The 27,925-nt window shown below is 41.0% G+C and overlaps 1 protein-coding gene across 2 annotated transcripts; it reads right to left on the minus strand.

Moving 5' to 3' along the window:
* Positions 1 to 531: 531 nt before the first annotated feature.
* Positions 532 to 27,902, minus strand: Bora (BORA aurora kinase A activator). Of its 2 annotated transcripts, XM_052190805.1 has the most exons (12): positions 27,451 to 27,899; positions 26,657 to 26,824; positions 24,025 to 24,131; positions 20,488 to 20,533; positions 17,610 to 17,691; positions 11,248 to 11,313; positions 10,672 to 10,728; positions 10,013 to 10,176; positions 9,273 to 9,408; positions 5,753 to 6,339; positions 2,541 to 2,672; positions 532 to 1,413 (listed from the first exon to the last, which is right to left on the minus strand). In XM_052190805.1, exons 1-12 carry the CDS (start codon positions 27,514 to 27,516, stop codon positions 1,348 to 1,350), a joined length of 1,677 nt encoding a protein of 558 aa, XP_052046765.1. In that variant the 5' UTR covers positions 27,517 to 27,899; the 3' UTR covers positions 532 to 1,347. The 2 variants fall into 2 exon arrangements, with proteins under 2 accessions (XP_052046765.1, XP_052046766.1); XM_052190806.1 differs by lacking the exon at positions 26,657 to 26,824 and having other exon boundaries at positions 27,451 to 27,902.
* Positions 27,903 to 27,925: the final 23 nt, after the last annotated feature.

Here is a 27,925-nt window from a genome sequence, read left to right on the forward strand (position 1 = left end):
TGCATACCTTACATGCAAAGACTGCTATTTAGGAACATTAGTGTCCCTTGATTGTTATTATTTTATCCATGGGTGGTCCTAGAACTAGTTCCTTTTAGAATTGAGGATGACTGGATTACACTCAAACTCAAAAAGCAGACAGATAACACCCTTGACCTGCACATTCTAGAGAATAAAACAAAATTAATAGTTGAAAGAAAGCAATGGTTACATTATGCGGACATCTGAAAACAAACTCTGAGAGCCTTTTTAGGACTGCTATTCCGTTTAACATAAAATGGAGACTGAGGACGGGGACAAGTTATTTGAGCCCAGGTTATAGTTACAAGCAGCCTGGGAGGGGAGGCTCCTCTGAGACTTGGAAGTCATAGATAATTGCTGCTTCAGATAGATAAACGGGCATTCAGCTTCTAGTGTTGTACATTTCACCACATGGTTAGTGTTGGTGGAGCAGGGGAGGTCATAAGCAGAGTGTAAGCTGTATAAGATAGCAATAAACATACCAGGATGAACTTCCACACAGAACAAGGATAAAAATGACAAAATGGTAGTAAATCTTTATTTTCTAGGACTAATGAGTCATTTTGAGTATGTTGTTTTTAAGAAAATAAGTACAAAAATACAGTCTTTGTTCCCCAACACATTATATCCATCTTTTTCTAATACAGATTTTTAAAATGTATTTATTTAGCTATTTTCCCAATTGTTTCTTCAGAGTTGTAAGCTCAACAAGCATCCCAGTCTCTCAGTGATTCTGATTCTCCCGTGTTCTGTTCATCACCCTGCCCAGCCTAGGTATGGGTACTGAGGCAGCCCATGTTCGCACTATAGAAGGCAGCGGGCGCGATGATGCCAGTAGCACCTCTCTACATTTACAGTTTCAGAGCCATTATACCATGAACCAAGTAATTTCCCCACAGAAATGAAATTTTAGGAAGTCCATTTTACTTCCTTTTTTACCTTTGTAAGTTTTATATCTCAAGATTCTTCATAGTTTCATGTAAAAATATATAGTGCATCAGTTTCAACATTTTCTCATGTTCCAAACTGATAAATTCAAAGTCTTACCAAGCAGCTCACTGACCCTGTAGGACAGGAGAAAGCCATGAGGTTTGCCATAATTTTTTTGTTAAACCACTAGAAGCAAATATAAAAATATTTATTGATTTTAAAATATATCTGTAAAATTTAACAATGTGAGCTTCTGGTCCTGTCACTCATTTCCCTTGCAAGTTTCACATTAAGGAGGGAAGCAGGCATCTCGTGAAGCAGGCGCCCATTCCTGACACAGCATCTGCAGCCCCGTACAGACACATGAGGGCCACTGAGCGCCACTTGGTCGGGACTCTACGGACTGCTGCACTGAGGTGGGCTTGGAGGGTTCATCCAGCACCTCTGCACTGTGTGACCTGGCTGTAAAAAAAAGAACACCCTCTCTTTAGTTTAGAGCCATTCAAAACGTTTTTTTAAAAATCTACATGGAGATTTCCTGGTTTGAAAGGGAGAGCAAAGAAAGTTGGTTTTTTTTTTTTTTTTCGGGGGGGCAGGTGTTTTTTGGTTTGGTTTTTTTTCGAGACAGGGTTTCTCTGTGTAGCCCTGGCTGTCCTGGAACTCACTCTGTAGACCAGACTGGCTTCAAACTCAGAAATCTGCCTGCCTCTGCCTCCCAAGTGCTGGGATTAAAGGTGTGCACCACCACCGCCCGGTGGGGGTCGGGGTTGGGTGGTTGTTGTTTTCCTTTTTTAGTCAAATGTTCTACTGAGCTGTACAGCCTTAGCCTAAAAGATAGTATTTTAATATTTGGTTTCAAAAGAATCTCTCCCTTAGGTTTACAGGGATAACTGAAGTGAGCTAGATTATCATAATCAACTTTGCTAGAGGACATTTGTTAGATACTACATATAACAAAGCAAAATGAAAGGAAAAATGGTAGATTTCTTACTGAATGTTATAGGGAGAGAGGTCTTGTTGCAGCTGATGTCTATACTGTCTAATAAACTATTTACCGAGACTGTCCTGTCCAGTTCCTATGACGATGGGTTTCAAATGTGAATGTGTAGTTGTAATGATCACATAAAAGGTCATGATATGTCTATATCAGAAGTAAGCTGTATTAATACAAATATTTGACAGGTGTCAAATGTTTCTTTTCCTTAGAACAATGAAAATCTTTAATGGACTACTGAGTTTTAAGGGATCCATTAGGTAAAGAGAACAGGAGAGGATGGATACTATCAGTACATGATGAACATCTAAAAGTCGGATTAGGAGAGCATTTTATACAACCACACAAACACAAAATCTTTATAAATGCTTTTAACTATATTAATCAGTTGTACTAGTTTCCTCTCTAATAGTAATTATTTTTTGTTTAGGTTTTGAGCTATTTGAAATGTTTCAAAGACAGCAAAGTTTCTGCCTTTCCTGTTTCCCCATGGATATAACTTTGACATACTGTTTAGGGTTCAGTTCATTCTCTTCCTCCAGGTCTCATTTGGTAAATATTACATATATTTTTTATCAAGCTGTGTTTTACATACCATTATGTTATTAACTTGAGATTTCATTTCCACTTCAAAGGACTGTGTGACATTTTCTTTGCAGTAGCTTTCTGTCCCAACAATATCAGTGATATTACTTCCACAGGTGTGTGTGTTATAGCCACTGTCCATCTGGAAGGAAATGAAAAACAAAACACCTAATCATAAGATTGCAAACTCATATTCAGTTTTCTAGTTTACATGAAATAATTTAAGAAATGTAAAGGCTAAGTGAGCATACAGTATAATTCACTATATCTGAACAATACAATTAATAGTGATCATTGTGAGTAAGTTTAATACTGTAATCATAAAGGCTTTACACAAAATTGCTTTTCACTTTAGTACTTTACGGAATCTATTTCATGGAAAGGAACTGTAATCTCTTTGGCCTCAGTAGACAAGTTATCGAGTGCTTTTCTTCTCTGCTCTTCTAGGATTATGTCCAGATGAAAATGAGCACTGCCACTGGTGTCCCTTCCAGGTTGTGTCCCAGCTCATTTCTAAATGGCTTGTATGCTTTCTAAATACTGTTCAGAGTTGTCAAAAACAGTACAAAACTCAAAAGTAGTACAAAAATAAAAGCAGCCTGAATAATATTCATCTCTGGCTGTTCATAGTGGTACATTATCATAAAATTTGTTATATTTTAAATCATACTGACTTGCTGCTCCAAAGGAGAAAGGGATCTGTACACTTTTAAGTTAGTACATAGTCCCTGCTTATCATGGAGGGTCTGAAACCACAGATAATACCAAACAAAAACTCTATTGTGTTTTTCCTATGTACATGTACTGTGATAGGATTTAGCTTACAAATTAGGCAGAGTAAAACTTCATTATTACGAGCAGACCAGCTCTAGCATATTTGTTTAACACTAATCCTGTTTGGCTGTAAATTTTGCCTCAGATTCCAGAGTGCCGGGATTGTAGGCATGTGCCACTAAGCCCAATTTAAAAGTATGTTTATAAAAGTTACAGAATATGGTCTCAAAATATTTTAGGACTGCTTTTCCACTTCAAGAGAAAATTCTCTGGCTCCGTTCTGACATATGTGAATGGTCAGAATCATGATTTTGGTGCTTTTTAGTCAACAGTAAGTTTGTAAAAAGCTCTTTAAATACCAGTCCCGAGTGAACTGGTCAGTCTGCTAACAGAGAGCTGCTGGGTGACTACTGAGTGCGGGACAGACAGTGTGAGCCTTAGTCAAAGGACAGCTTGACAGCCTGGGTGTCCTGGGGAGGGGCAATTCATGGATTATCATAATCAAAAGAGCATGCATTTTGAAGCAAGGTGTTTACTTTAAAATTTAAACAATTTTGGATCACAGGCACAGACAGCACAACTATTCACACACACGACCTAGTCCTTTACCTTTCCTGACAGATTAGGAGCACCCCTCAGGAACAGTCTGAGCAGCCTATGAAGCCATTCTATTACTCATGATCACAAAAAAAATCATGATCACAATGAAAGAATGCTTTTTCAGTTCTAAGCTCAAAAATAGTCAGCACAGCACGAGGCACCCACTTCTTTAAACCACTCTTGAATGTTGCAGTGAAATGAGAACCCAGAAAACAGGTGGGGCTAAAGGAACTGACAGGCCAGGACAGTGACAGCACGGGATGACAGCCATATCCCATGGCAGAAGCCATGAACTAAGTCAAAGAGCTAGGAGGAAGCAGTTGTGTCAGCCTGGAAGGGCGCTGTGGTTCTACAAATCTGTGCAAAAAGAAAGCACGACACAGGCCAAACGTAAAACTGAGACTTGGACTTTACGGATGTAAGGAGGAAGTCTATGACAGCTGTGGAAAGAGGAGCAGTGCCCATACAGAAATGAGACGGCTATTTGATGACTACAAATGTGACAGATGATTTCAACAGGTGATGATGTTAAGTATATTTCAACAACAACATTTTGTAATTCCCCGTAAATGCTTTGCCAACATAGTGAAAACCACCAGAGGAAAAGGCTAACAATACCTAGAGAACTAAAGTTAACTACTGTATTTAAGCTAAAAATATGTAAAGGAAATTGTAATTTTCTAAAACTCTTAAGAATGCAGAAGTCAGTATATGCACTATAGACATAAAAATCAGTACATATGTATGAAGATGGCATGAGGAAATCAATTACTTTGCAAAATAACCGAAACAATTCAGAAAGAGTTAAAAATGAGCAAAAGGTTATATTGCATTGTTAGTTATTTAGAATATTAGCATGCCCAAATTGACAACTGGAACGCAGTGGCTTGAGAATTCAATGAGCCTCCAAGCATACTGAACACCACGGCACATAAAAATTAACTGTTAACTACATCGGCAAAGCCTTGGATTCTAGACCGCAGCCTCTAGTGCAAAGCTGTGAGGCTCGGTGAGCAGTTGTGCGATTCCTCACGCCAGGGACCGAAGCCTCTGGGGCTCAGCTTTCTCGAACAGTGGAAATGTGTGATTCCATGAGAAAATGTTCACTGTTTCCAAGTATATAAAAAGTTACCTATAAATGTGCTCTAAGTTTTCTTTTTCCCCTAAACCACATTAAGGAAAAAACAAACCTATTCACGTTTCAGAGTACAATACTATGCTAGGAACCGCAGTCTACGGCAGTGATCCTCAGCAAACAGGGGACTCCTGCGAGGCAGTCTCAACGGCAAGCTTCAGGAACAGCAGCCTGCTTGCTTTTCTGTTCATCATTTACAATTACAAGTAGATGATGGTTAACAGGAATATGAAATATGAGTAATGAATCCTCCTGGTTTTAGTTGGTACTTTTGTTTTGGGATAGACTTTTTTCTTTTTCTTTTTTTTTAAAAGACAGGTTTGCACAATGGCCTGGAACGTGCTGGCTTTGAATTTACAACAATCTGCCTTCCTCTGACTCCCAAGTACTCGCCTTAAAAGAGTGTGTACCATTGTCGTGCGGTGGTGGCGCACGCCTTTAATCCCAGCACTGGGAGGCAGAGGCAGGCAGATTTCTGAGTTTGAGGCCAGCCTGGTCTACAGAGTGAGTTCCAGGACAGCCAGCGCTATACAGAGAAATCCTGTCTCGAAAAAACAAACAAACGAACAAACAAAAGAGTGTGTACCGTCATGCTCAGAAGTCCTGGTAACTTTAAAATATCAAAAGTATAGTCATCACATTTAGCCTTCCATCATTCTCACAGTGGAATACCCACCCAGAGTCACAGACTCTAAAACACTGAAAAGCCTTACCTGGATAGTACTGCTTTCACAGGGCAGAACACTGCTTTCTGCAAGAGGTGACATGCACATATGAGAGTTTTCAATACTGAAGGCAATTCCACTCACGAAATCAGCCATGGACGAGTGCCCATTCTCCACGGGCTCTTTTATCCAAGTGCTTTCCCCTACTGTGTCTACAGGATCGACCATATCCACAGTGTCATTTTCCTTCTCGCTTTCTGCATTCTCCAGCAGTGCTCCCTCTTTCTCACCAGTACCAGGCTGACTCTGTGTGACAGACATGGCGGTGCCAGCTACAGGCTCGACACAAGCCAAAGTTCCACAGTTCAACTGAAGGGGAACTGCCACAGCATTTGTGCCTAGTGGAGCGACATCTGTGGAAGAAACGTCCTCTTCTTCACCTTCACTGTGAGCCTCAAGCGTGAAGGGCATCAGTGAGGACAAACAGTGAGGACCACCTCTCAGTCTCCGAGGAGACCAATTTTTAATGGGTGAGCAGCCGTCTATGTAGGGACTCCTGACGCTCGGATTTGCAATCCCGGTAGAAGCTGCTCCGGATGAAGCTTCAGGGGAATGGAATGTAAACTTCCTGTGTTCTGAAGGAATGGAGGGAAAATCAGATCACAAAACCAAGAAAAATAGAAAAGTCATTTTTAAATGACTTTCATGCCAGAAAAAAAAGATGGATTCCTGTGACAATTGTGCTTACTGACATGAAATTTTAGTGTTAAAAATAATGGAAAAGGCCAGTGTCTACCTCAATAAATCCATGCCCAAAGATTGTTTCTATTCCTCTTTGCAAATTTTAACTAAAATGCTTTATTTTTTACAAATTATTTCTTCATAATTTATACTACATTATACCTAAGTTTTTCATATACAAAGAGGATCCCTAACAAGTTGGCTTTTGGACAACTTAAGAAGGGTACCAGGCAAAGGTGTAAAAATTGTGTTTTTATTATATAAAATACTTATAATAATACCCAAAGGCCAACAAAAACTGGAAAATAGTATTTACAATAATAAAAAGCCTAACAATACTCAAAAAGGTAAAAATACTTCCTCTTAATATTGTTTACAATGAAAAATTCAGTTGATACAACCTTTTGATAAAAGTAGAAAAATTCATTCAAAGCCTTACAAGTCTGGGCAGAGGATCCCTACAGCTCTGTAGCAGAGCCTTTGCCTCGTGTGTATGAGACCTGAGTTCAACTGCAAGTAAGTACATCAAGAGAGAAAAAAGAGCCCTCAAAATATTTGATCCTTCTGACGAAATTTTACTTCTGGGAAATTAACATGGGCGGCTTTAGTAAGACAAAAGCAAAAGTCAGACAAGTAGAGTGATGCACGGATGAAACTGTTCAAGAGCATGTTTTCGAGGTAACAATTTGAGTGACCTGTGAAAATAACTATAATAAATGCTGTGTGAAAAGCGAAAAGAGCCGAGCATAATTAATATACGAATGTGTTTGACAACACATCTATGCTTATGTTTACACCCATATATACAAAAGGCAAGGTTTAAGTTTCTAAATGTTTATTATGATCAGTTTCCTAAAAAACATTAACCTTTTGGGAATTGGTAAAAAATTTTTTTTCAAAGAGCACATACATTTCTGAACAGATTTATTTTAAACACCTTAACTGGCATTGTGTATTTAGCTCAGTGGTAGCAAGCACAAGGACCTAGGTGTAGTCCTCAACTCTGGAAACAAACAAACAAACAAACAAACAAACCAGAATACACTATCACCAGCACCAGCAAAAATGGCAAAAAACCTTAACTGAGTATATTTTCCAGGATTTGAATATTTGATTGTCAAAATCTGTTTCTGTAAGAAGGCATATAAAAACCAACTTATCTCTAAACCTACCATCTCTCTGGTGGAGTGAAAGAAATACTGATTATCAAAATAACTAGATTAGAAAAGTTTCCTGAGAATCCTAGACTCTGAGGGCAAATGCATAGACAAGCATTCTGCACAGAAACAGACCACCAGTTTCTCCCTCTCTCCCTCTCTCCCTCTCCGTGTGTGCGTGTGTGTGCGTGTGCGTGCGTGTGCGTGTGCGTGTGTGTGTGTGTGTGTGTGTGTGTGTGGTGTATCTTTGGTTTCTCAAGACAGGGTTTCTCTGTATACACCTGGCTGTCCTGGAACTCACTCTGTAGACCAGGCTGGTATCAAACTCAGAAATCTGCCTGCCTCTGCCTCCCAAGTGCTGGGATTAAAGGTGTGTGCCGCCACGCCCGGCTCCAGTCTATTTTTTAATATGGCATTTTTATTTGATGATGATAGACTGTTTATGAAGTAAAGAGTGGTTCTATATGTATGAGGAACCTGACATTCTATTCTATTTTATATAACATTCTTTATATTTTTGATATGTAATAAGATAATTGCCCCTTCCTAGTCCTTTAATAAACACTGCTACACAGCCACCGCTTCATCAAATTCACAGCTTCGTTCCCTTTGTGTTATATCCATGTGTGTTCCTAAATATGCAAGTACAACCTGTTCAGTCTGCATGTTACTTATATGGTTTTAGGGCTCACCACATTAGCATGTCTATTGGTGTTGTCCTTGTTTAGGACATAATGGTGAGACTTCATGGATGTTGCTTCTTACATTTTTAGGACAGCATTAGGACAACACAGCAGACTCCCTGTTCCTCAGGCACACCCCTCCTATTTTTTTTTTTTTTTAAGAGACAGGGTCTTTGTCTTAAGTCACTATTCTACTGCTATTAAAAAGCACCATGACAGTTGGGCAGTGGTGGTGCACGCCTGTAATCCCAGCACTCTGGGAGGCAGAGGCAGGAAGATTTCTGAGTTCAAGGCCAGCCTGGTCTACAGAGTGAGTTCCAGGACAGCCAGGGCTATACAGAGAAACTCTGTCTTGAAAAAACCAAATCCAAAAAACCAAAAAATACAACAACAACAACAAAAAAAAAAACAACAAAAAAAAACCCAACCCCCCCCCCCAAAAAAAAAAACCCACCATGACTATAACAACTCTTACAGAGGAAAACATTCAATTACAGGCTTGTTTAGAGGTTCAGAGGGTTGTTAGTCTGTTGTCAACGTGGTGGTGTGCATGGTGAGGGAGCAGTACACCTATATCCTGACCAGCAGGCCCAGGGCGAGAGACTGGGCTTGGCACAGGCTTCTGAACCCCCACCGAGACCCTAACTCCTAATCTGAGTCAGTCAAAGAATCCCCCTCCCTATGACTAAGCACCCAAGCAGATGAGCCTATGAGGGCCATTCTTACTCTCCACAACAGCCTTACCAGGTGGCTCAGGCTAGCCATGAAGCCTACCAGGTAGCTCAGGCTAGCCATGAAGCTAAGTGTCCCCAGGGTAGCCTTGAATTTATGATACTTCTGCCTCTGCCTCCTAAGTACTGGAATTTATAGCAGTAGCTAGTACATTTGATTGACATTGTTCCTTTTGTTTAAAAAAAAAAATGTTCCTACTAGTTAATACCAAAGCATTCACGGATACTGTTATAAGTGCCTTTTAAGAACAAATACCTGACAGTGGTGTCTTTCCTACTTGAAGTGAAATTGGTGAGAAAGTGGGTGACGAAATAGCTGAGGGGCTGGTAGTTATGCTCCCCAAACTGTATTTTTTTGCACTGTTCTGAATGGGGCTGGAAGAAAACTGTTCCTGTGATAAAAAATAAAATTAAAAAATAAATCAAGTCAGTAATAATCAGCGAATATATTTCATTTCTCTTTGTCATGGTTATATGGCATGTTCTTTGTCTTCTTCTCAACACACTTATAAACTAGGAGTTCACAAGAACTGACAACAAAAGGCACCTTGCAACAAAGATAAGACTGCTAAAAATTCTTGAAATAAGATTTCAACATAAAATGAACTGGGTTTAAACATATCATTCATTGCATTTTGTATCAAGTAGCTGTCTATGAAAATATCTCTAATTTACTCCATCAATATTAGTCCAGTTGTTACACTGCTGATCTTTTGTTAGTTTTTGTTAGTTCAGCTGGTAACCCAGGCTGCAACTCCTTGAGACAATCTGTTCACTGCTCTACCTCTAAGTACAGAACTGAAGTCTGCTAGAATCGTACATACAAACTGAGAGAATTCTCAGGAAACTTAACACCCAAGGGTAATATTCCTGGATGTGATTGGAGTAGTTACATCCAAGCGTGTCTACGACACACTGACCAACCACTTCTTATGGCCCATGGCGTCTGCAGAGTGTCTACACTGTAAATGGGGACAAATAAATTGGATGAAGCACCTCAAGAGATCCTCGGGCACTGCTGGGAGGGCTTCTGGGAGACATTGAAGGCAAGGAGTCGGAGATGCTCCCATTCACATCTAAGAAAAGCTTTCTTCTGAGAGACGAAGAACTGAGGTTCCCAGGAGACTGGTCTGCAACTTCATCCACTCTAAAATAGTCTCCTGTATGTACCGGTAACAAAAAGAAAGCTGGTCACTGTAGCAAGTAACTACACGTGTAGCACCCGATTTTTAAAAAAGTCATAAAACATGTTTGAAATATTTTCAATATATATAATGCTTAAAATGTTATTCTTTATTTTTGGAGTTTTTCATTATTAATTTGCCGTTGCTACTGTTTTGAGTCAGGGCCTCACTATGGAACCCAGACTGCCCCTGAACTTACGGCAATCCACCTGTCTCAGCCTGCTGACTGCCAGGAATGTGCCACTATGCCTGACTTGTGATCAGTATTGTACCTGCACCACTGAAATGTTAAATCATTTGCTGCCCACAGTAAACTTCATTAGGATAAAAACACTAATTCAGGAAATGTTCAAGAAACAGAAAAATTTAGGACAGTTTCCTGTTTAATGACAACACTACCATTCACAAAAAGCCAACAAAATAAAAACCTCTGATTTAAGTTATGAAATACTCAAGTCATACAGCATTTACCTAATACGGCTTCCAAATTAAAATCCACAGGAAGAGACAGCAGAGTCTGGCAGGCAGCTAAAAGGAAGCAGAGACACTGGAAGTATGCATACACAACAACAGTGGAGGCCCATGGCGTGTGGTGTGCACGTGCCTGCCACCCAGCCCCAGGGGAGGGGACCAGTCCGCTGGTGCACTCTACTCCACACCATCCTCTGCTTCATTTCCCACCGCTTCTGATGGAGCTAATGGCAGGTGGCAGCCCCGGGCTGTGAGGCTGGTACTTGGAGCCCAACAAGACACCAGCAGACACTAGGGGAGTTCTCGTATCAACACATCTGTGCTTTAACTCTTTCCCATACCAGGAATCAACTCACAATTCACACATTTTACACAAGACGCAACACACGATTGCTATTTTCCTAAAGCGTGGCTGAATACAATCTGTTTTAACGTAAGTTTTTAAAAGTCAGTGCTCTTACAGCTCATTCACAAAATAATGTCCTAATTTGAAATGAATGGTACAATATGGACTGTTTTTACGTTAAATGTAGCTTAATATGCAACAGGCTCCTTTCCAGTTCTGTTCATACCTACCATTGCATTTCTGAGAAGGAAGACTTGGCTTTTTCCCAACAGGAGAGTCACTATTGCTATTTAGGCCTGTAAAATATTTTAAATAGAAAATCATAATTTTGTACGTATTTAATTCAGGGTTAAATTCTCCAGAATAAAATGCTATACACTACAGTCTTTCATATTTTAAGGATAAATATCTAAATTTATGATTTTGGTATGTTTCTGTTGAAGTATCTAACAAATAAAAATAAAATATGACCATATCAAATAAGGTACCATGTAATTACTAGTTTTTAATGACAGATAATATATGGTTTTGGTATACAATTAATTTTTTGATATGCATATACATTGAATGAGCACAAAAGGCCAATATATCTCAAACAGACTATGTCATTTAATTTTCCTAAAATGGGTTAAGAAAAACTCAATTAAAATATTAGGCTATTTTGACAAAGAAACCCTGATATGTGATGAATAAAACTATACTCAATTTTATCAGCGCCAACAATACATGTTGCAGTGCATGCGGTGGCACAGAGACAAGAGGATCTCTGTGAGTTCAAGGACAGCCTGGTCTACATAGAGAGTTCCTGGACAGCCAGAGTTGCAGAGACCCTGTCTGAAAAAAAAGTTCATGTTTTTAAATCCTCTGTCTTATAGTTTAGCAATCACTAGATCCAGTACAGAGTCACAGAGCTGACTAATCGTAACTGAGAACAGTAAGGAGTAGGCCAGAGCCCGAGTGGAGGCTACTTGTTAAATACTGTCAGGACGGGCGTCATAAAGACGGGTTGGATTTTATGCTCGCTTTGGCCAAAACCACAAGACAATTTTAGAATGCAGTCCGAATACCTTCATATTAGGCTTTCAAACCCATCAGAGCGTCTCTGCTTTCTGCAAGTACCAGCAGTCTATTATCAAATGGAAGTGGTATATTCGTGATCGGGCCAGAGCAGGTCCTCAAGGCACAAGCAAGTTACATGAAGAAGTTGCTCAGATGCCTATGGTTTCTACTAATGTTACAATGCCATCTGCTGCCAAGCATGTACCTATAGCCTCATGGGGTGTTCCCTATGACCAGCTGACTGAAGAAGAGAAGACTAGGACCTGGTTTACTGATTGCTCTGCACGTTAGGCAGGCACCATCCAGAAGTAGACAGCTGCAGCATTACAACCCCTTTCTGGGACAACCCTGAAAGATACAGGTGAAGGAAAATCTTCACAGTGCGCAGAACTTCAGACAGTACACATGGTATTACAGTTTGCAGATATATGACTGTTCACTGACTCATGGGCTGTAGCAAATGGATTGGCTGGATGGTCAGGGACTTGGAAAGATCACAATTGGAAAATTGTGAGAAAGACACCTGCGGAAGAAGTATGTGGATAGATCTCTCCAAATGGGCAAAGGATGTGAAGATATTTGTGTTCCATGTAAATGCTCAACAAAAGGTGACTTCAGCTGAGGAGGAGTTCAATAATCAAGTGGATAAGATGACCCGTTCTGTGGACAGTCAGCCTCTTTCCCCAGCCATCCCAGTTATTGCCCAGCGGGCACATGAACAAAGTGGCCATGGTGGCCAAGACGGAAGGTTATGCTTGGGCTCAGCAACACGGACTTCCACTCACCAAGACTGACCTGGCTACAGCTGCTGCTGAATGCCAGATCTGCCAACAGCAGAAATCAATACTGAGCCCCAGATATGGCACCATTCCTCGAGGTGACCAGCCAAGCTGACTACATTGGACCACTTCACCCATGGAAAGGACAACATTTTGTTCTTATCGGAGTAGATACTTATTCTGGTCATGGATTTGCCTTTCCTGCCCATAATGCTTCTGCCAAAACCACTATCCGTGGACTCACGGAATGCCTTATCCATTGTCATGGTATTCCACACAGTATTGCTTCTGACTAAGGAACTCACTTCACAGCCAGAGAAGTGTGACAGTGGGCCCACGATCATGGAATCTACTGGTCTTACCATGTTCCCCATTATCTTGAAGCAGCTGGTCTGATACAAAGATGGAATGGCTTTTGGAAGACACAGTTACAGTGCCATTAGGTGGCAACAGCATGGAGGGTTGGGGCAGAGTTCTTCAGATGGTAGTATATGCTTTGAATCAGCATCTGATATATAGTACAATGGGCACATGAACAAAGTGGCCATGGTGGCGGAGACAGAGGTTCTCTCATAGCCAGGATCCACGGGTCCAGGAATCAAGGGGTGGAAAAGGGAATAGTTCCACTCACTATCACTCCTAGTGACCCTCTAGGAAAATTTTTGCTTCATGTCCCCACAACTTTAGGTTCTGCTGGCCTAGAAGTTTTGGTTCCAGAGGGGGGAGTACTCCTACCAGGAGCCACAACGAACATTCCATTGAGCTGGAAGCTCAGACTTCCCCTGGCCATTTTGGGTTTCTAATGCCCTTAAACCAACAGGCTAAGAAAGGAATAACAGTTTTAGGAGGGGTGATAGATCCAGATTACCATGGGGAAATTGGATTGCCTCTCCACAATGGAGGTAAGCAGGATTATGTACGGAGTGCAGGAGATGCCCTAGGGCGTCTCTTAGTACTACCATGTCCTGTGATTAAAGTCAATGGGAAACTACAACAGCCTAATCCAAGCAGGATGACAAAGGATGACCCATCAGGAATGAAGGTATGGGTCAATGCTCCAGGAAAAGAGCCAAGACATGCTGAGGTGCTTGCTGAAGGTGAAGGAAATACAGAATGGGTAGCAGAGGAAGGTAGTTATAAATACGAGCTAAGACCATGTAACCAGTTGCAGAAACGAGGATTATAAGTAATATGAACAATTCTGTCTTATTTTGCTCCATATCTTCAGCAAAATTATAGAAGAAAATTTCCATAAAGAAAGAGATGTCCATAAACATACAAGAGGCCTACAGAACTCCAAATAGATTGGACCAGAAAAGAAATTCCTCCTGTCACATAATAGTAGAAACACCAAATGCACTAAACAAAGAAAGAATATTAAAAGCAGTGAGGGAAAAAGGGCAAGTAACATATAAAGGCAGTCCAGAGAATCACACCAGACTTCTCACCAAAGACAATGAAAGCTAGAAGATCCTGGGCAGACCTCATACAGACTCTAACGGAACATAAATGCCAGCCCAGGCTACTATACCCAGCAAAACTCTCAATCATCATAGATGGAGAAAACAAGTCGGGCGATGGTGGCACAGACCTTTAATCCCAGCACTTGGGAGGCAGAGGCAGGTGGATTTCTGAGTTTGAGCCTAGCCTGGTCTACAAAGTGAGTTCCAGGACAGCCAGAGCTACACAGAGAAACCCTGTCTAGAGGGGAGGGGAGGGGAGGATGTATTTTGGCCGGGCAGTGGTGGTACACGCCTTTAATCCCAATACTTGGGAGGCAGAGGCAGGTGGATTTCTGAGTTCAAGGCCAGCCTGGTCTGCACAGTGAGTTCCAGGACAGCCCAGACTACACAGAGAAACCCTGTCTCAAAAAAAAAAAAAAAAAAAAAAAAAAAGAACCATACAAAGAATCAACAAAACCAGGAGCTGGTTCTTTGAGAGAATCAACAAGATAGATAAACCTTTAGCCAGACTAACCAGAGGGTACAGAGACAGTATGTCCAAATTAACAAAATTAGAAATGAAAGGGGAGATAGAATGGAAACTGAGGAAATTTAAAAAAAAATCATCAGATCCTACTACAAAAGCCTATATTCAACAAAACTTAAAAAGTCTGGATGAAATAGACAATTTTCTAGACAGATATCAAATAGTAACATTAAATCAGGATCAGATAAACCATCTAAACAGTCCCATAACCCCTAAAGAAATAGAAGCAATCATTAAAAGTCTCCCAACCAAAAACAGCCCAGGACCAGATGAGTTTAGTGCAGAATTATCTCAGACTTTCAAAGATCAAATACCAATACTCTTCAAATTATTCCACAAAATAGAAACAGAAGGAATACTACCCAATCCATTCTATGAAGCCATAGTTATGCTGTGTATTCTCTCTTGAAGATGGAACGGTTTCTGCCTACTCAGGAACTTTTCACAATATCCTTTCATAGATGACTTACTTCATAAGAGGTTTTTTTATTTCTACTTTTATCATGTTTAATGTTCCAAATAGATGTTAAAAACTGGTTGAGTGCATATTACTTTTAGCTTCAGAAGATATGTATATTTAAGAGGCATTTAACTATTATAAATTATTTTGATAACTTAAAAAATGTCAATACTGAGTTGTATATTTTAAAATAAATTTTCTTAGTTTAATAAAAATAAAAATAAAAAATAAACTACAAAAAAAGAAAGAAGGAAAAAAGAAAGAAAAATGTATATGCTTGAAGGTGTGGGGCTTCACTTGAAGGTCTTAGGAGCCAGTGGGTAGACCCTTGGAGGGAACAGAGGGACAACAGTCTCCACCCTTCCTCCCTTCTTTTTTACCTGGCCACAATTAGAACAGGTTCCCTGCATTAAGCTCTCCTACCATGATGCACTGTGCTGCTATAGGCCCGAAGCAGAAAGGCCAATCATCTGAGGCCTGAAACCTCCAAAATGGAGCCAAAATAAAGTTCACACTTACCTACCATGCACAGGCGCTGAGTTTGATCCCAGCATGGCAGTCCCTAGCTATGGTGGTCTCTCAACAGTAATCTCAGAATTCAACAACTACAGGCAGGAAGATCACAGTTCAAGCCTTGAGCATGAGATCTCATTTCAAGAAGACAAAAGAAGAAAGAAAAAGAAGGAGGAGGAGGAGGAAGAGGAGGAGGAGGAGGAGGAGGAGGAGGAGGAGGAGGAGGAGGAGGAGGAGGAGGAGGGCGGAGAATAAAAGGAAGGAAAGGAGGAGAGAGCGAGGCCTTCTACAAAGGGAAGCGTCTGCTTTATTATTCTGGACATGAAGTAAGTCTGCTCTCTTTGAAGGAGGACACACTGTTTCTGTCTTCCAAGGATGAGGAGGACATCTTCAAACATGCCCATGCACATGCACATATGAATACAGCTTTACAAAGCTACTTTGGAACAAGCTCTGTTCATCTAATTGCTTGCACTGGGCGCAGGAGTGCGACTGTCCTGAAAGCCAGGGCCACACTGTTTCGTGAAGCAGCACAGGTCTGTAGAGCACCTCCTGCTGCTACACTACATTACAACAAGCCGGGCCCCCTTTATAAAACTTTTATAAAACCTTTCTCAGAATATAAATTACTACTAAAAACTAAAATTATATGAAAGTATCATCATCTGTAAGAAAATCTAATTCTCAAACAATGGGAATGGGGAGAGGCTAGTAGTTATGAAAATGTCACTATGAACTCAGAATTCCAAAGCTGTGAGGGTAATTCTCTAGCTTCATCCTTCTGTTTTCCAAACAGAAAGCCAGAATCAAAAGACTGAATAATGGAGAGCACTCTTCTGGTCAATACCTGGACAGCCACAGTCCAGGTCTCCGCTCGCTGTCCCACGCCACTTTTAGTCTGTATTGGCTGACAATACTATGGTATGGGATCCCTGGCTTTAACCCAGGCGCTCTCTCCTACCAGCCCAGTAACCTGATACGTGAAGCAGTTATTCTTCTAAAATAATATACATTATTTTACACTGGCCACAGCCGAGGCCAATGGCTGCCTGACTTCCTACTGTAAGAAATTCCTGAGAGCACTTAGCACTGCCCTTGCTGAGAAAGTGCTCACCCCGTGTAGGTACAGTCACCGTGGTTCCATAAGGAATGCCTTCCTCACACTAAGAGCACACCCACCCTACAGACAGTGGTCAAAAACAAGTGACAGAGAGAGCAAATATCAGACACCCACTGTCTGTGGGACTGCCGTGCCCCTCACAGTCTCTGCACAGGTCACAGATGAACAGCTGTGCCATATATCCCACCCCCAAATCTCCCATCACCACCCTTTCTCTGTCTGTGTAAAAACTAGGCAAATCGTCAAAAAACCAAGTGACCTGAGGATTTTATTTAAAATACTAACCTTCAAAAAAAAAAAAAAAAAATCACTGAAAATGGCATTCATGATTCAACTCTCTATATATTTAAAGCCAACTATTAACACTTAATGAAGACAATACAGGCTTCCTTAGAATTAATACTCACAATGGTCATAAAAAATGCTTTCTGAAGAGAATAGCAAACAACAACAACAACAACAACAAACACTCAAACATATTTCAATTGAGTTTTGATATTTACCTGAGAAGGAGTTAATCTTGTCCTGCAGAGAATGATTTTGGAGCAGCCTCCTACCAAGGCCCGTAAAGGGTAGGTACTTCACAGTGTTTCCCTACCGTCAGGATTTTGGAGATGCATGCTGAATCCTCACAAATACTTAGTCCCTGGTTTTTGCACACTGAGTACTCACATTTACTGGGATGAAGCTCTGAAGGCTGTTTTCCATCATGATCAGTCCAGGGAGAGGGCACAATGACATCTTTAGTAAAAAACTAGGAAAATTCAAGTTGTACAATTAGGCTTAAACTCCCCACAAATGGGAAAAAAGTATCTTCATTATTTCATTATTTTCAAATAACCATCAAAGGGTGTCATATATACTAACAGTAATTTTTAAATGTTAATATTCAACACAACTGACAGAACTTAAGGGGGAAGAAATGTAAAGTACACACAGAGAGACGTCTTAATACTTTAAATCAACCATTTAAATTTGAAACTTACAAATTAAGCTAAGGATATTATTTACATGTAAACTACTTTTGCTTTCTCTGCCAATTTGTCGGTGGCAAGTTTAAGATTAGAAGCAGTAAATGGAGAAAAATGTGCACATATAAGCAAATGGTGTGCTGGCTCTCTAGACCTGATTCTAAATGTTCAGGAATTGGGACGAGTATAGTTAAAGTCAACTCTATAAGTACAAGTATATACATTTACAGTAAAATGAATTACAGAGTCAACCATTCAAAACGTATTACTTATACATTATTTTACATTTGCCAGTATTCATGTTTTTGAGGTTAATTATACCTTGGTAGAATCTGTCTCATTGTGCTGGACTGAATGACAACCGTACGTTTCCCATTTGGTGATATCATTTTAGTAGCTGGAAGTTGGCTATAGTTTGAGTATTTATAGTATGGGTAAGAGTAATCGCTGAAAACATCCTAGGTTTACAAAGAGAGAGCCAGCTGGCACTCATGCCACAAGCTATTCTACTCAAATGAACAAAAATCATCTATCTGTATGTACGTACACTCCTATCTATCTATCTATCTATCTATCTATCTATCTATCTATCTATCTATCTATCTATCTATCTACCTACCTACCTACCTACCTACCATAATCCATCCTTCCACCCATTCATCTTCTATCTATAGCTGCGTCTTTTGTTCCTAATGCAGTACTTTCCTTTGTTTCCAGGGTAGAATGTTTTCTTTTCATTGTTACAGAGGGGACAAAAGCTAACTTCCTTAGCTAAAGCTGTGATGAGTCTGTTAGGAAATCAGGTAAAATTACAGGGAATGGGAAGGAGATAACGCTATAGGAAAGTACAGAGGATCCCATAAACTTAGGAAGTGTCACACATGGTTACACGTACACTCAACATGAACTAGAGCCCAAATATGATGCATTTAAAATAACAAGTAGAGCACAGACATTTCAAACTCTGGTAACAATCAGTATTACAAAAGCAAAGAAACAAGCAGCAGCATCATGGACAAGAAGCGGAAATGCTCTGGCCTCTTAGGGAGGCAACAAGGTAAGACCCACCCACGCCCACCCAGGCTGAAAACCCAGAGCCTCCAGCTAACCAGGCAGTCCACTGCAAGAAACACATGTACAGACCACACACTGTAATGATGAACAGGACTTAACATCTATCAACAAGGCATTGTTTATGCACTTACTATAATACAAAAAAATCTGTATGGGTGAATATTTGTAAAAATCTAAGAAAGATCAAGAAAAATAAAATAAAATCAAGATGCCCACGGCAGTGCGGATACGCTGCCTGCATAGCATATTTAGAGGAGGGCACACAGATTTAAGAAGAGTCCCCACGACACAGAGAGCTGCAGCAGCTTTCTTGGAGACTGATAACGACAGCTTTCCTTCTCTCTACAGTCGACAGGCTTGCTTTGGATGTGTATATATTAAATATACTCCGCATACGACATGCTAAATCTGACTTCCACTCTGATTTCATTTCCCTATGTTTTACCTGCTGAACTCTCCCTGAAACAACTTCCAGGATTCTAAAAAAAAAGAAGCTATTTTCCAAAATGTTGGAAAACTATCCCTGAGATATTTAGCCAGGGAAGAATAACAGTGGAAATCTAAAACTAGACAAAAAAGGAAAACAAGGTTTGTCAGGTTAAGCATTATATCATTTTCTAAAATAAGGTTGGAATCTGAAGTATAAGGGACAGAAAATATGTTAGAAAATCAAGGAGGGGCCAGTCACCTGACTCCAGAACAGGCCATTCATATAAATCTTTTAGGGGACAGATGACCAATGTAGCTAAGGAATAGAAATGTGTAGTCGAGACCAGAGGGTAAACAGGGAAGCTCAAAGGTGCTGCTCTGACATAAATTCTTTCTGAGGAAAGAATTAGGTAATTGTGAAACTAGTTTAGGAGAATTAAACCATCTTATGAAATATATTCTAAATCCTTAAGAATTAAGAACAAAAGGCAAAACTAGTTTATATGGAAAGTATACAGTGGATGACTCAAAATACTCAGCTTCCTTTATATAAACTCCAACTGGAACCAGAAGTTTGTGCTCATCGGTCTTCTGAAAGCACAGGGAAGACAAACTCTGTTAGGCCTTAAGCGTGAAATGATGAACAGAGAATACTGCCCCAAACCAGACAAACCTAGGCAGAGGAGCACTAAGCCAATGACTTCCATGAGCATTAAGAGAATTGAGACAGCTGAAAACTAAAGGTCTTGTAAAGAGCTCAGAAGGGTGCAGGAATAGATGGGAGGTGAGGGTGGGAACACTGAGGACCAGACGGGAGCACTCAGTACCAGAGGGGAGCACTGAAGACCAGAAAGGAGCACTGAGGGCCAGAGAGAGTAACACAAGGGACTGGATGGGAGCACTGAGGACTAGAGGGGAGCACTGAGGGCCAGAGGGGAGTACTGAGGACCAGAGGGGAGCACTGAGGACCAGAGGGGAGCTGTGACAGTGAAGGATTTCAAGTTTTCCTAAAGGAGAGGGCACACATGCAGAATTCATTGTTGGCTGACTTAATGATCATAACAGTGTTCAGTTACCTCTTCAATGGCTTTTTGTCTTTTGTCTTCCACATCTTTATCTATTCTATACAGAGATAAAGAAGAAAAATAACCAGGCCATTATTTCAACTTATTGAACATTAAAAAGCATTTCGTTCATGGAGGTATTCTGACATTCACATTAGCTGTCATGTTTACTTTCCTCTTAGTCAAATTCTGGATGGAAGAAAACTTTCTTTTAAAAGGCTTGTATTGATAGATCCAAGTTCCTACCAATAACATAATTTAAATAAAATGCTTTTAAGTAACAGAAATGAAGTATTTCATTCGATAGAAAACTAGCAACTATCCAAATTCTCTACTTTTCAATTACAGCAATTTCATTATAGTGGTAATTTTAGGATAAACATAATTCTGAAAGGAAATTAAGAACCTACTGTTCTGAATAGATAAGCAAAAATATTAATTCTAAAATATACTAACAATATAAAATTTTGTCCAAATAAATAGTTTTTTGTTCTAATGAAATCCAGAATTACAGCACACATTTCTCTGCTATAAAATGCAGTATAAAATGTTGGGTCCCAGGCACACGGCGTTACCGCCAAGGGTGTGGCAGTTAGCTGTGGAAGACCACTTCTCTAGCCTATGCCAGCAAAGAATGGTTGCAATCCATCCATAAATTGTTAAATAAAATTTAAAAAATAATTTCAAACTATTTTCCTCAGTAACTGTTCATATACATAGCTGTTCCTGCTTATAAAAAAAAAGAAGAAAAAGAAAAGGAAGTCTGTGTGAGGGTATGTGTGTTTCAGAAATTACAGTTAAATGAATTTTTCAAGTCAAGGAATTAATAACAAAATAAACTATGATGCTCTGCACGTGCTAGCATGGGCGACAGCCTCTGAGCCTAACAACTGGCAGCCTTCACCATCGTGGCCATATGATAAGTGCATCAAAATAACTGTATATGCACTAACTGTACTTTACAGGAAGTTCCAAGCTAGCTTTAGCCCATTCCAAATCCTTCTGCAATTTCACCAGAGGGGCTTGAGCCTGTACTCAGCTAATTACTGGAACCAGGTAACTGCTGGAATTGAAAACTCTACAGTGGCAGACAGGGCAAAGTCCCACGTCTAGCACACTGCTGCACACCACATATGCACACAGGCGGCAGTGCTCTGAACCCTGATGTCTTCCTTTATTCCGATATACCTGCGCGAGCTACACACAGCAAAGGAAGGCCTGAGGATCCTGGCGAGTTAAGAGAGGTGTCATCGGCCATTGCTTGTTTCCAAGCATGACGTGACGCAGTCTGTGGAGAGCGTGTTCACTGCCTTTGGTAGAAGTCTTACAAGCATGCAATGAACTACATCAGTAAATTAACATTAGTATAGCTTCCCCCTTTCCTCCTCTACAACAAATCCACCGACTCGAATACACTAAGATTCTCTTTCTAAACTCAGCCAGATAACACACCTGTTTTTGTAAAATTTATTGCAACTGAGGGCTAGCTGTCCAGTTAGCTTTTCAGGGCAGGGGTAATGTGCAGTGCCTCAGAGCTCAGGGAGTTATCTCCGCGGATGACATCACAGAACTCAATGTACTGAAGAGATAAGGCAATAAAACAGAGTATACATTCTGGGGGGGGACACAAACATTACTCATATACTCACTTGACTTATTTTTAATCTTCCCTACAGAGGATATTACTTAAGATTTAAAATCCTGTGTGCTTTCTCTTCAGCCTAGTCCCTTTTGCCTAAGACTTCAGGTGAGTATTGATTATGGGTGATATGGATGATAATGGTCACCAGGACACCCAGCAGAGAGAAATGGAGTAGAAAGACGGCCAAGTGTTCCGAAGGATATCTCAACAGATACGTTTATGAATAAATTCTAAGGACGAAGGGGAAAAGATCCCACTGCTCTGGATTAACAATGCACCTATCTTATGACAGAAAATTAAAGACTGCAAAGCCATGTATTTGATTCTTTTTCAAATATTAAAAAAAAAAAGACTATAAGCATTGCTCAGCCATTCTCAGAGAAGCTTCCTCCTGCAGTAGATGAGAACAAATGCCCACAGCCAGACATGATGCAGAGAACATGGAACGTTCAGCATAAATGGGCCGTCTCCATCACATCCCTGTCTCAGGGCTCAGGGAACACTGCAGAAGAGGAGGCAAAAGAGTGTCAGGGCGAGGGGAGATGGAGGACACTGAGGAGACAAGTCCTTCTAAATCACCGTGAGTAGTGTTCACGTGACCTCACAGATGACGCAGCACACACGGGCCTGCGTGGGTCTGCACCAGCTCCTACGTGCATAGATTATGGTTTCCAGTTAGGACTGAGTGGGCCGCATTCTTGTGCTTTCTCTAGTGCTCTGGTCCTTCTGTTTGCTTTACCCAACCACAAAGTATAGGTTTGTTTTACCATATTATATTATATTATATTATATTATATTATATTATATTATATTATATTATCATCCCTTAGAAGCCCATTTGTTTTCTAAAGAGACTGGAAAGGGAGTGGGACCCAGAGGGGAGATGGGGAGGAACTCGAAAGAACAGAAGGAGGAGAAACCATAATCAGGGTATGTTTTGTGAGGGGAAAAAATTTACTTGCAATAAAAGAAAAGAAAAAAAAAAGATCAGACTGTAAAAAGCAAGGTTCCTTAAACTCTAAGTTACGCTTCCTAGCAATCTGCCAATTAAAAACCTAGCTCTGGTCCACTGGCCAAGTGCATGCTGTCGCCTCAGGGAACATCACCAAACAGCCCAAGCCTGAGGCACACTAGCGTCTGGAAATCACCTAACACACCCACAAAGAAGTGCAGACTACACAGGTGGCATGCAGGATTAAAGGAAAGAGAATTTGTGGGCCCACAGCAGAGGCTCAGCAGGTAAAAGCACTTGTCACGCACACCCCTCTGCCTGAAATCCACCTCTGGACTCCAAGTGGGAGGAGAGACCAACTCCTAAAGGCTGCCCTCTGAGCTCCACACCCCCTCCGAGGCATGCGCACTCACAGATACTGTCTCTGTACTCACAGCTCTTTTAAAGGAATTGAGATTCCTCCATCAACTGTGCTAAAGCTGAATGATGCCCAGAGCTCTCTATTGGCCACAAATGCGGCTGCATTCAGTGTGTTTTAACTTGTTAGGTTTTAGACTTCCCTGGTCAGGCAGCAACTGAAACGAAGCTTGTTTTATTCTTAGACACCAACCCAAACATCACAAAGACAACTATACAGAAAGGTACAAATGTTAAAGTGCTTTTCCTTCTAACCAAGTGCTACGGAGGCAGAAGTGTTTTGAGTGGGGCGTGGGGGGAGAGGGGGCGTGGCATGTGTGTGCATGTGTCAGTTGTACAAGAAACAGATCCCTGTACAGACTGTAATTCTAAGTCAAGGGACCTTTCCAGATCTAAACTTAAAAAGGAAAAAAAAATCCACATTAATTTTTTTCTTTGTTGATATATGTTCACATATAAATAATAGGCTTTTCGAAGTTCTTATTTTTTCTTTACACCAGTCTGTTATTATACTCAAGTAGGAGAAAGGAAAACTTACCGAGAAAGACTTAGGTAGGAAGCCTGGCGATGGATCTCCTCTGGGTCTATTTCTACAGGATTTATTACAGCCAGCTGATCGATAGACCACCTAAATTCCCTTGGAGTCTTAATAAAATAAATATACATAGAAAATCAAACTAAAATAGTTCATCAAAATGATACCCAATGCTACCTTCAAAACCGTAGATATAACAATCTTTTGAAGCTTACACCTTCTAATCTAGTTCAATTGCTCTAAATTAAATGGCAAATGTAACAAAATCACACTAAGTCAAGCTGCTACTCTCTCTCTCTCTCTCTCTCTCTCTCTCTCTCTGGTTTTTCGAGACAGGGTTTCTCTGTGTAGCTCCGGCTGTCCTGAAACTCACTCTGTAGACCAGGCTGGCCTCAAACTCTGAAATCCACCTGCCTCTGCCTCCCAAGTGCTGGGATTAAAGGCGTGCGCCACTACCACCCGGCTATACTATCTCTTAAAACACCAACTTCTTCTGAATAATTTTAAAAATGGCACAATACTCTAAAAACCAGATCAACAAAGCTATAGAAATAAGATTAGCTAGCATGCATGAAGGAGAAACCATGCCCACGGTTAATTTACCAAAGGGTGAAGATATTTATTGTCATTGAGAATGAAATCTTAACTATACAAGTAGCTCCAACAGGCTCCTGAAATAACTGATCCTCAAAATATTTAATACCACCTGGGGCTTCTCCATATGCAACTATTCAGTGGATCCCAAACCTTACTCAAATCTAAAACTGTAACTATAAATATCCTCAGAGGGAGGCAGGCAAGATGTTATAATTTCTGGCCTTGAAGTTTAATTACAATTTAACTGATGCTGGGTGGTGGCGGAAGCCTTTAGTCCCAGCCCTCTGGAGGCAGAGGCAGGTGGATCTCTGTGAGTTTCAGGCCAGCCTAGTCTAAAGAGCTTGTTCCAGGACAGCTAAGGCCACCCAAAGAAACCCTGTCTGGAAAAACCAAAACCAACCAAACTGATCCAAAACCAAAACCAAACCAAACCCAATTGAATTGAAAGCATTCTTTTATTATATTGTGCATATCTATGTCGATGTGTGTGTGTGTCTGTCTGTCTGTCTGTCTGCACACATGCACACTAGGAGGCTGGAGGCCAATCTCTCGGGTGCTATGCCTTTTGGTTTTTGAGACAGGGTCTTCATTTTCATTGATATATCCCATTAGTAATCTAGGCTGGCTAGGCAGGGAGCCCCAGGAACCAGCCTGTAATTACCTCCCCTGCACTAGGATGACAAATATCCATCACTCCTGGCTTTGTGACGTGGGTCCTAGGGCTCTAGGACCTTGTGCTAGACCTTGTTACTCACATCCTTGTGCTAGATCTGCACATGGTAAGCATGCCACCAACTGCGCTCTCCTCCCAGCCTCGTTATTTGCTTTTGAGATAATTTTAATCTGGATGTTAAAATAAGCTGAAGTTTATCATAGTCAGTTAATATTGTAAGGCCAAATCGATGAAATAACTATATAAACTGTCTCTGGCTCATGCACAACTTTTCCCTGTCTGAGCTGACAGACAAAAAAAAAAAAAAAAAAAAAATGCAGAAGAAACAGCCATCTGGTGTCCTGGCTAGGGTTACGATGGCTGTGACCAAGTGCCATGACCAAAAGCAACTCTGGGAGAAAAGCTTGTGTGGCTTACACTTCCACAACACTGTTCACCAGTGAAGGAACTCAGGGCAGGAACTCAAACAGGACAGGAACCTGGAAGCAGGACCTGAGGTAGCCATGGAGGAGTGCTACTTACTGGCTTGCTCTCAGCTTGCTTTCTTACAGACCTCAGGACTACCAGTCCACGAATGGGGACATCCACAATAGACTGTGCCCTCCTATACTAAGTATTAATTAAGAAAATGTCCAACGGGTTTGGCTGTAATGCAATCTAATGGACATAGCTTCTCAACTGTGTCTGAGGCTTGTGCTTAAGTCAAACTGACATAAAAGTGGCCAGCACACCTTGTTTTACAGTCTTTCTAGGTAAGTGTGGTTAACCAATCAAAAGAACCTTGCCAGTGTAACAAAGTCAAAAAACTTACACCGATGGAGCCTTGCCTGGTGTCCTAAAAAGCACACTTCCTATGCTCCATCCTTCTGATAAACATTAATCAGAGCACATGCGTCACAATTTTCAAATTGCTCATTTTGTTGAGTTTATCCCAATAGTGCAGGAGTTTGCTCCCTTTTATAGTAACTGCAAGCTTTATTAGAGCTAAATGTTTTCAAATGGCCAAGCAAAAGAAAACAAAGGTATCACTATTTTATGACAGAAAAATAATATGAAATTCAAGCTTCAGTATCCATAATCGCTTATTAGAATGTGGCATTATTTGCCTCCATATTGTTGTTGGCTGCTGTTTTTCGTCCGAGGGAATATATGAACAGCTCAACTGTGACCAGATAACTTGCAAGGTCTGTGTTGGTGGGGGCAGTTCCTCTATGTTCACCTTTATGCATAAGAGCATTCACATCATGTTTGTTGAAAGAACCATTAGAAGATTAGGTGCCATCTTCTTCTTGTATTTACACTTAAAAATCATTTGTAGTTACTTTCACTTAAAATCAGTTGTAAAACTAGGCAAGAAAAACTTACTGGTAGTTTTGTGGACTTAAAGACAGAAGGACTAGCAAGGGTTTGTTCATGGAGGTTAGAATAATCACTAGGACTTTCAAAGGGATTTAAAACAGGGATCCTTCCTGGAGTTTCTGGTGTTATTTGCATTTTTAATTCGCTGACATCTCCCATAGCCCAGGAAGCAAACTAAAAAGAAATCAGAAGTACACATATTAAGATTATTGAGTATCATGGATATTAATCCTGACAAAACACATTCAAACATCTCACAAAGAGTTCACTCCAAATCTAATCCTCTTGGGGTTAGTTTGTACTAAGTTGCTTACAAAGGAGAATCGATCCTGTACGTTTTCTCAGATGATCCCGAAACTAACGTTGGAAGCTGGGGAAGGTGAGGCATTGCTGGTATCATTTTTTCGGAGGAAGCAACACATGCACGGAAGTTAGGCGGCATATATGAAACAGCCAAGCAGTTGTGAGCTCTGGTCCAATCTGATTACACTAAGAACAAGTACCTTTCCAACCAAACGACTTCTATTCGTCGTTTTCTTGTTTTCTTTATTAATGATCTCAAGATCAAACAGTACGAACCCCCTCCGGATACCCAAGTAACCCCATAAAGAACTGCAGTTATTATTACTACTGGCACGTTAGTCTTCACTTGAACAGAGTGATTGACAGGGTGGATCCAGGTGGGGATTTAAACTACTTCTCCTGAAGACCACTCCCCCTCCAGGATCCACAGGCGAGCTGCATTCCTTCCAAAAGGATTACAGCCAGAAAGGGGGAAAAAGAAGAAGAAAAGAATTTACTTTTGGAAGATCAAAGTTGAGCGGGCTCCCTCGGGTCACAGCAGAGACCTCACTTCCAGCGACCATTCAGTTTCCAGGCGCCCCTCTCTCTGCTCCCCTCCACACCTAGGCGCGCTCACAGACACGTCTGGAGCCAGGAAACCAGAGCGGTCCAACTCGAAACAGGAGTCCAGGTCTGGGGCCACGGAGGAAGTACCTACATTCGCGGGCAGCGTGGAAGTTCTAGCTTCTCCCGCAGAGCCCACTGCGGGTGCCGACTCTTTAACTCCCTCCGTGCTCTCCGGCCAACCAGGGCGCGGGGCGGGAAGAGGCCACCGACCAATCGCGTCTCGCCGCCGTCCGCGAACCATCCAATGGCGTCGAGGAGGGTGGGGTGAATTCGAACGCTAACTCCTCGCTCTACGTTCCGCGCAAGGGAACGAGGCTCTAAATTCAAATCAACGCGGTCCGACGTCCGCGCTCTGCGTGAAGGGGC

This window comes from Apodemus sylvaticus, chromosome 8 (assembly GCF_947179515.1).
Source record: "Apodemus sylvaticus chromosome 8, mApoSyl1.1, whole genome shotgun sequence".
In the NCBI taxonomy this organism is placed as follows: Eukaryota; Metazoa; Chordata; class Mammalia; order Rodentia; family Muridae; genus Apodemus; species Apodemus sylvaticus.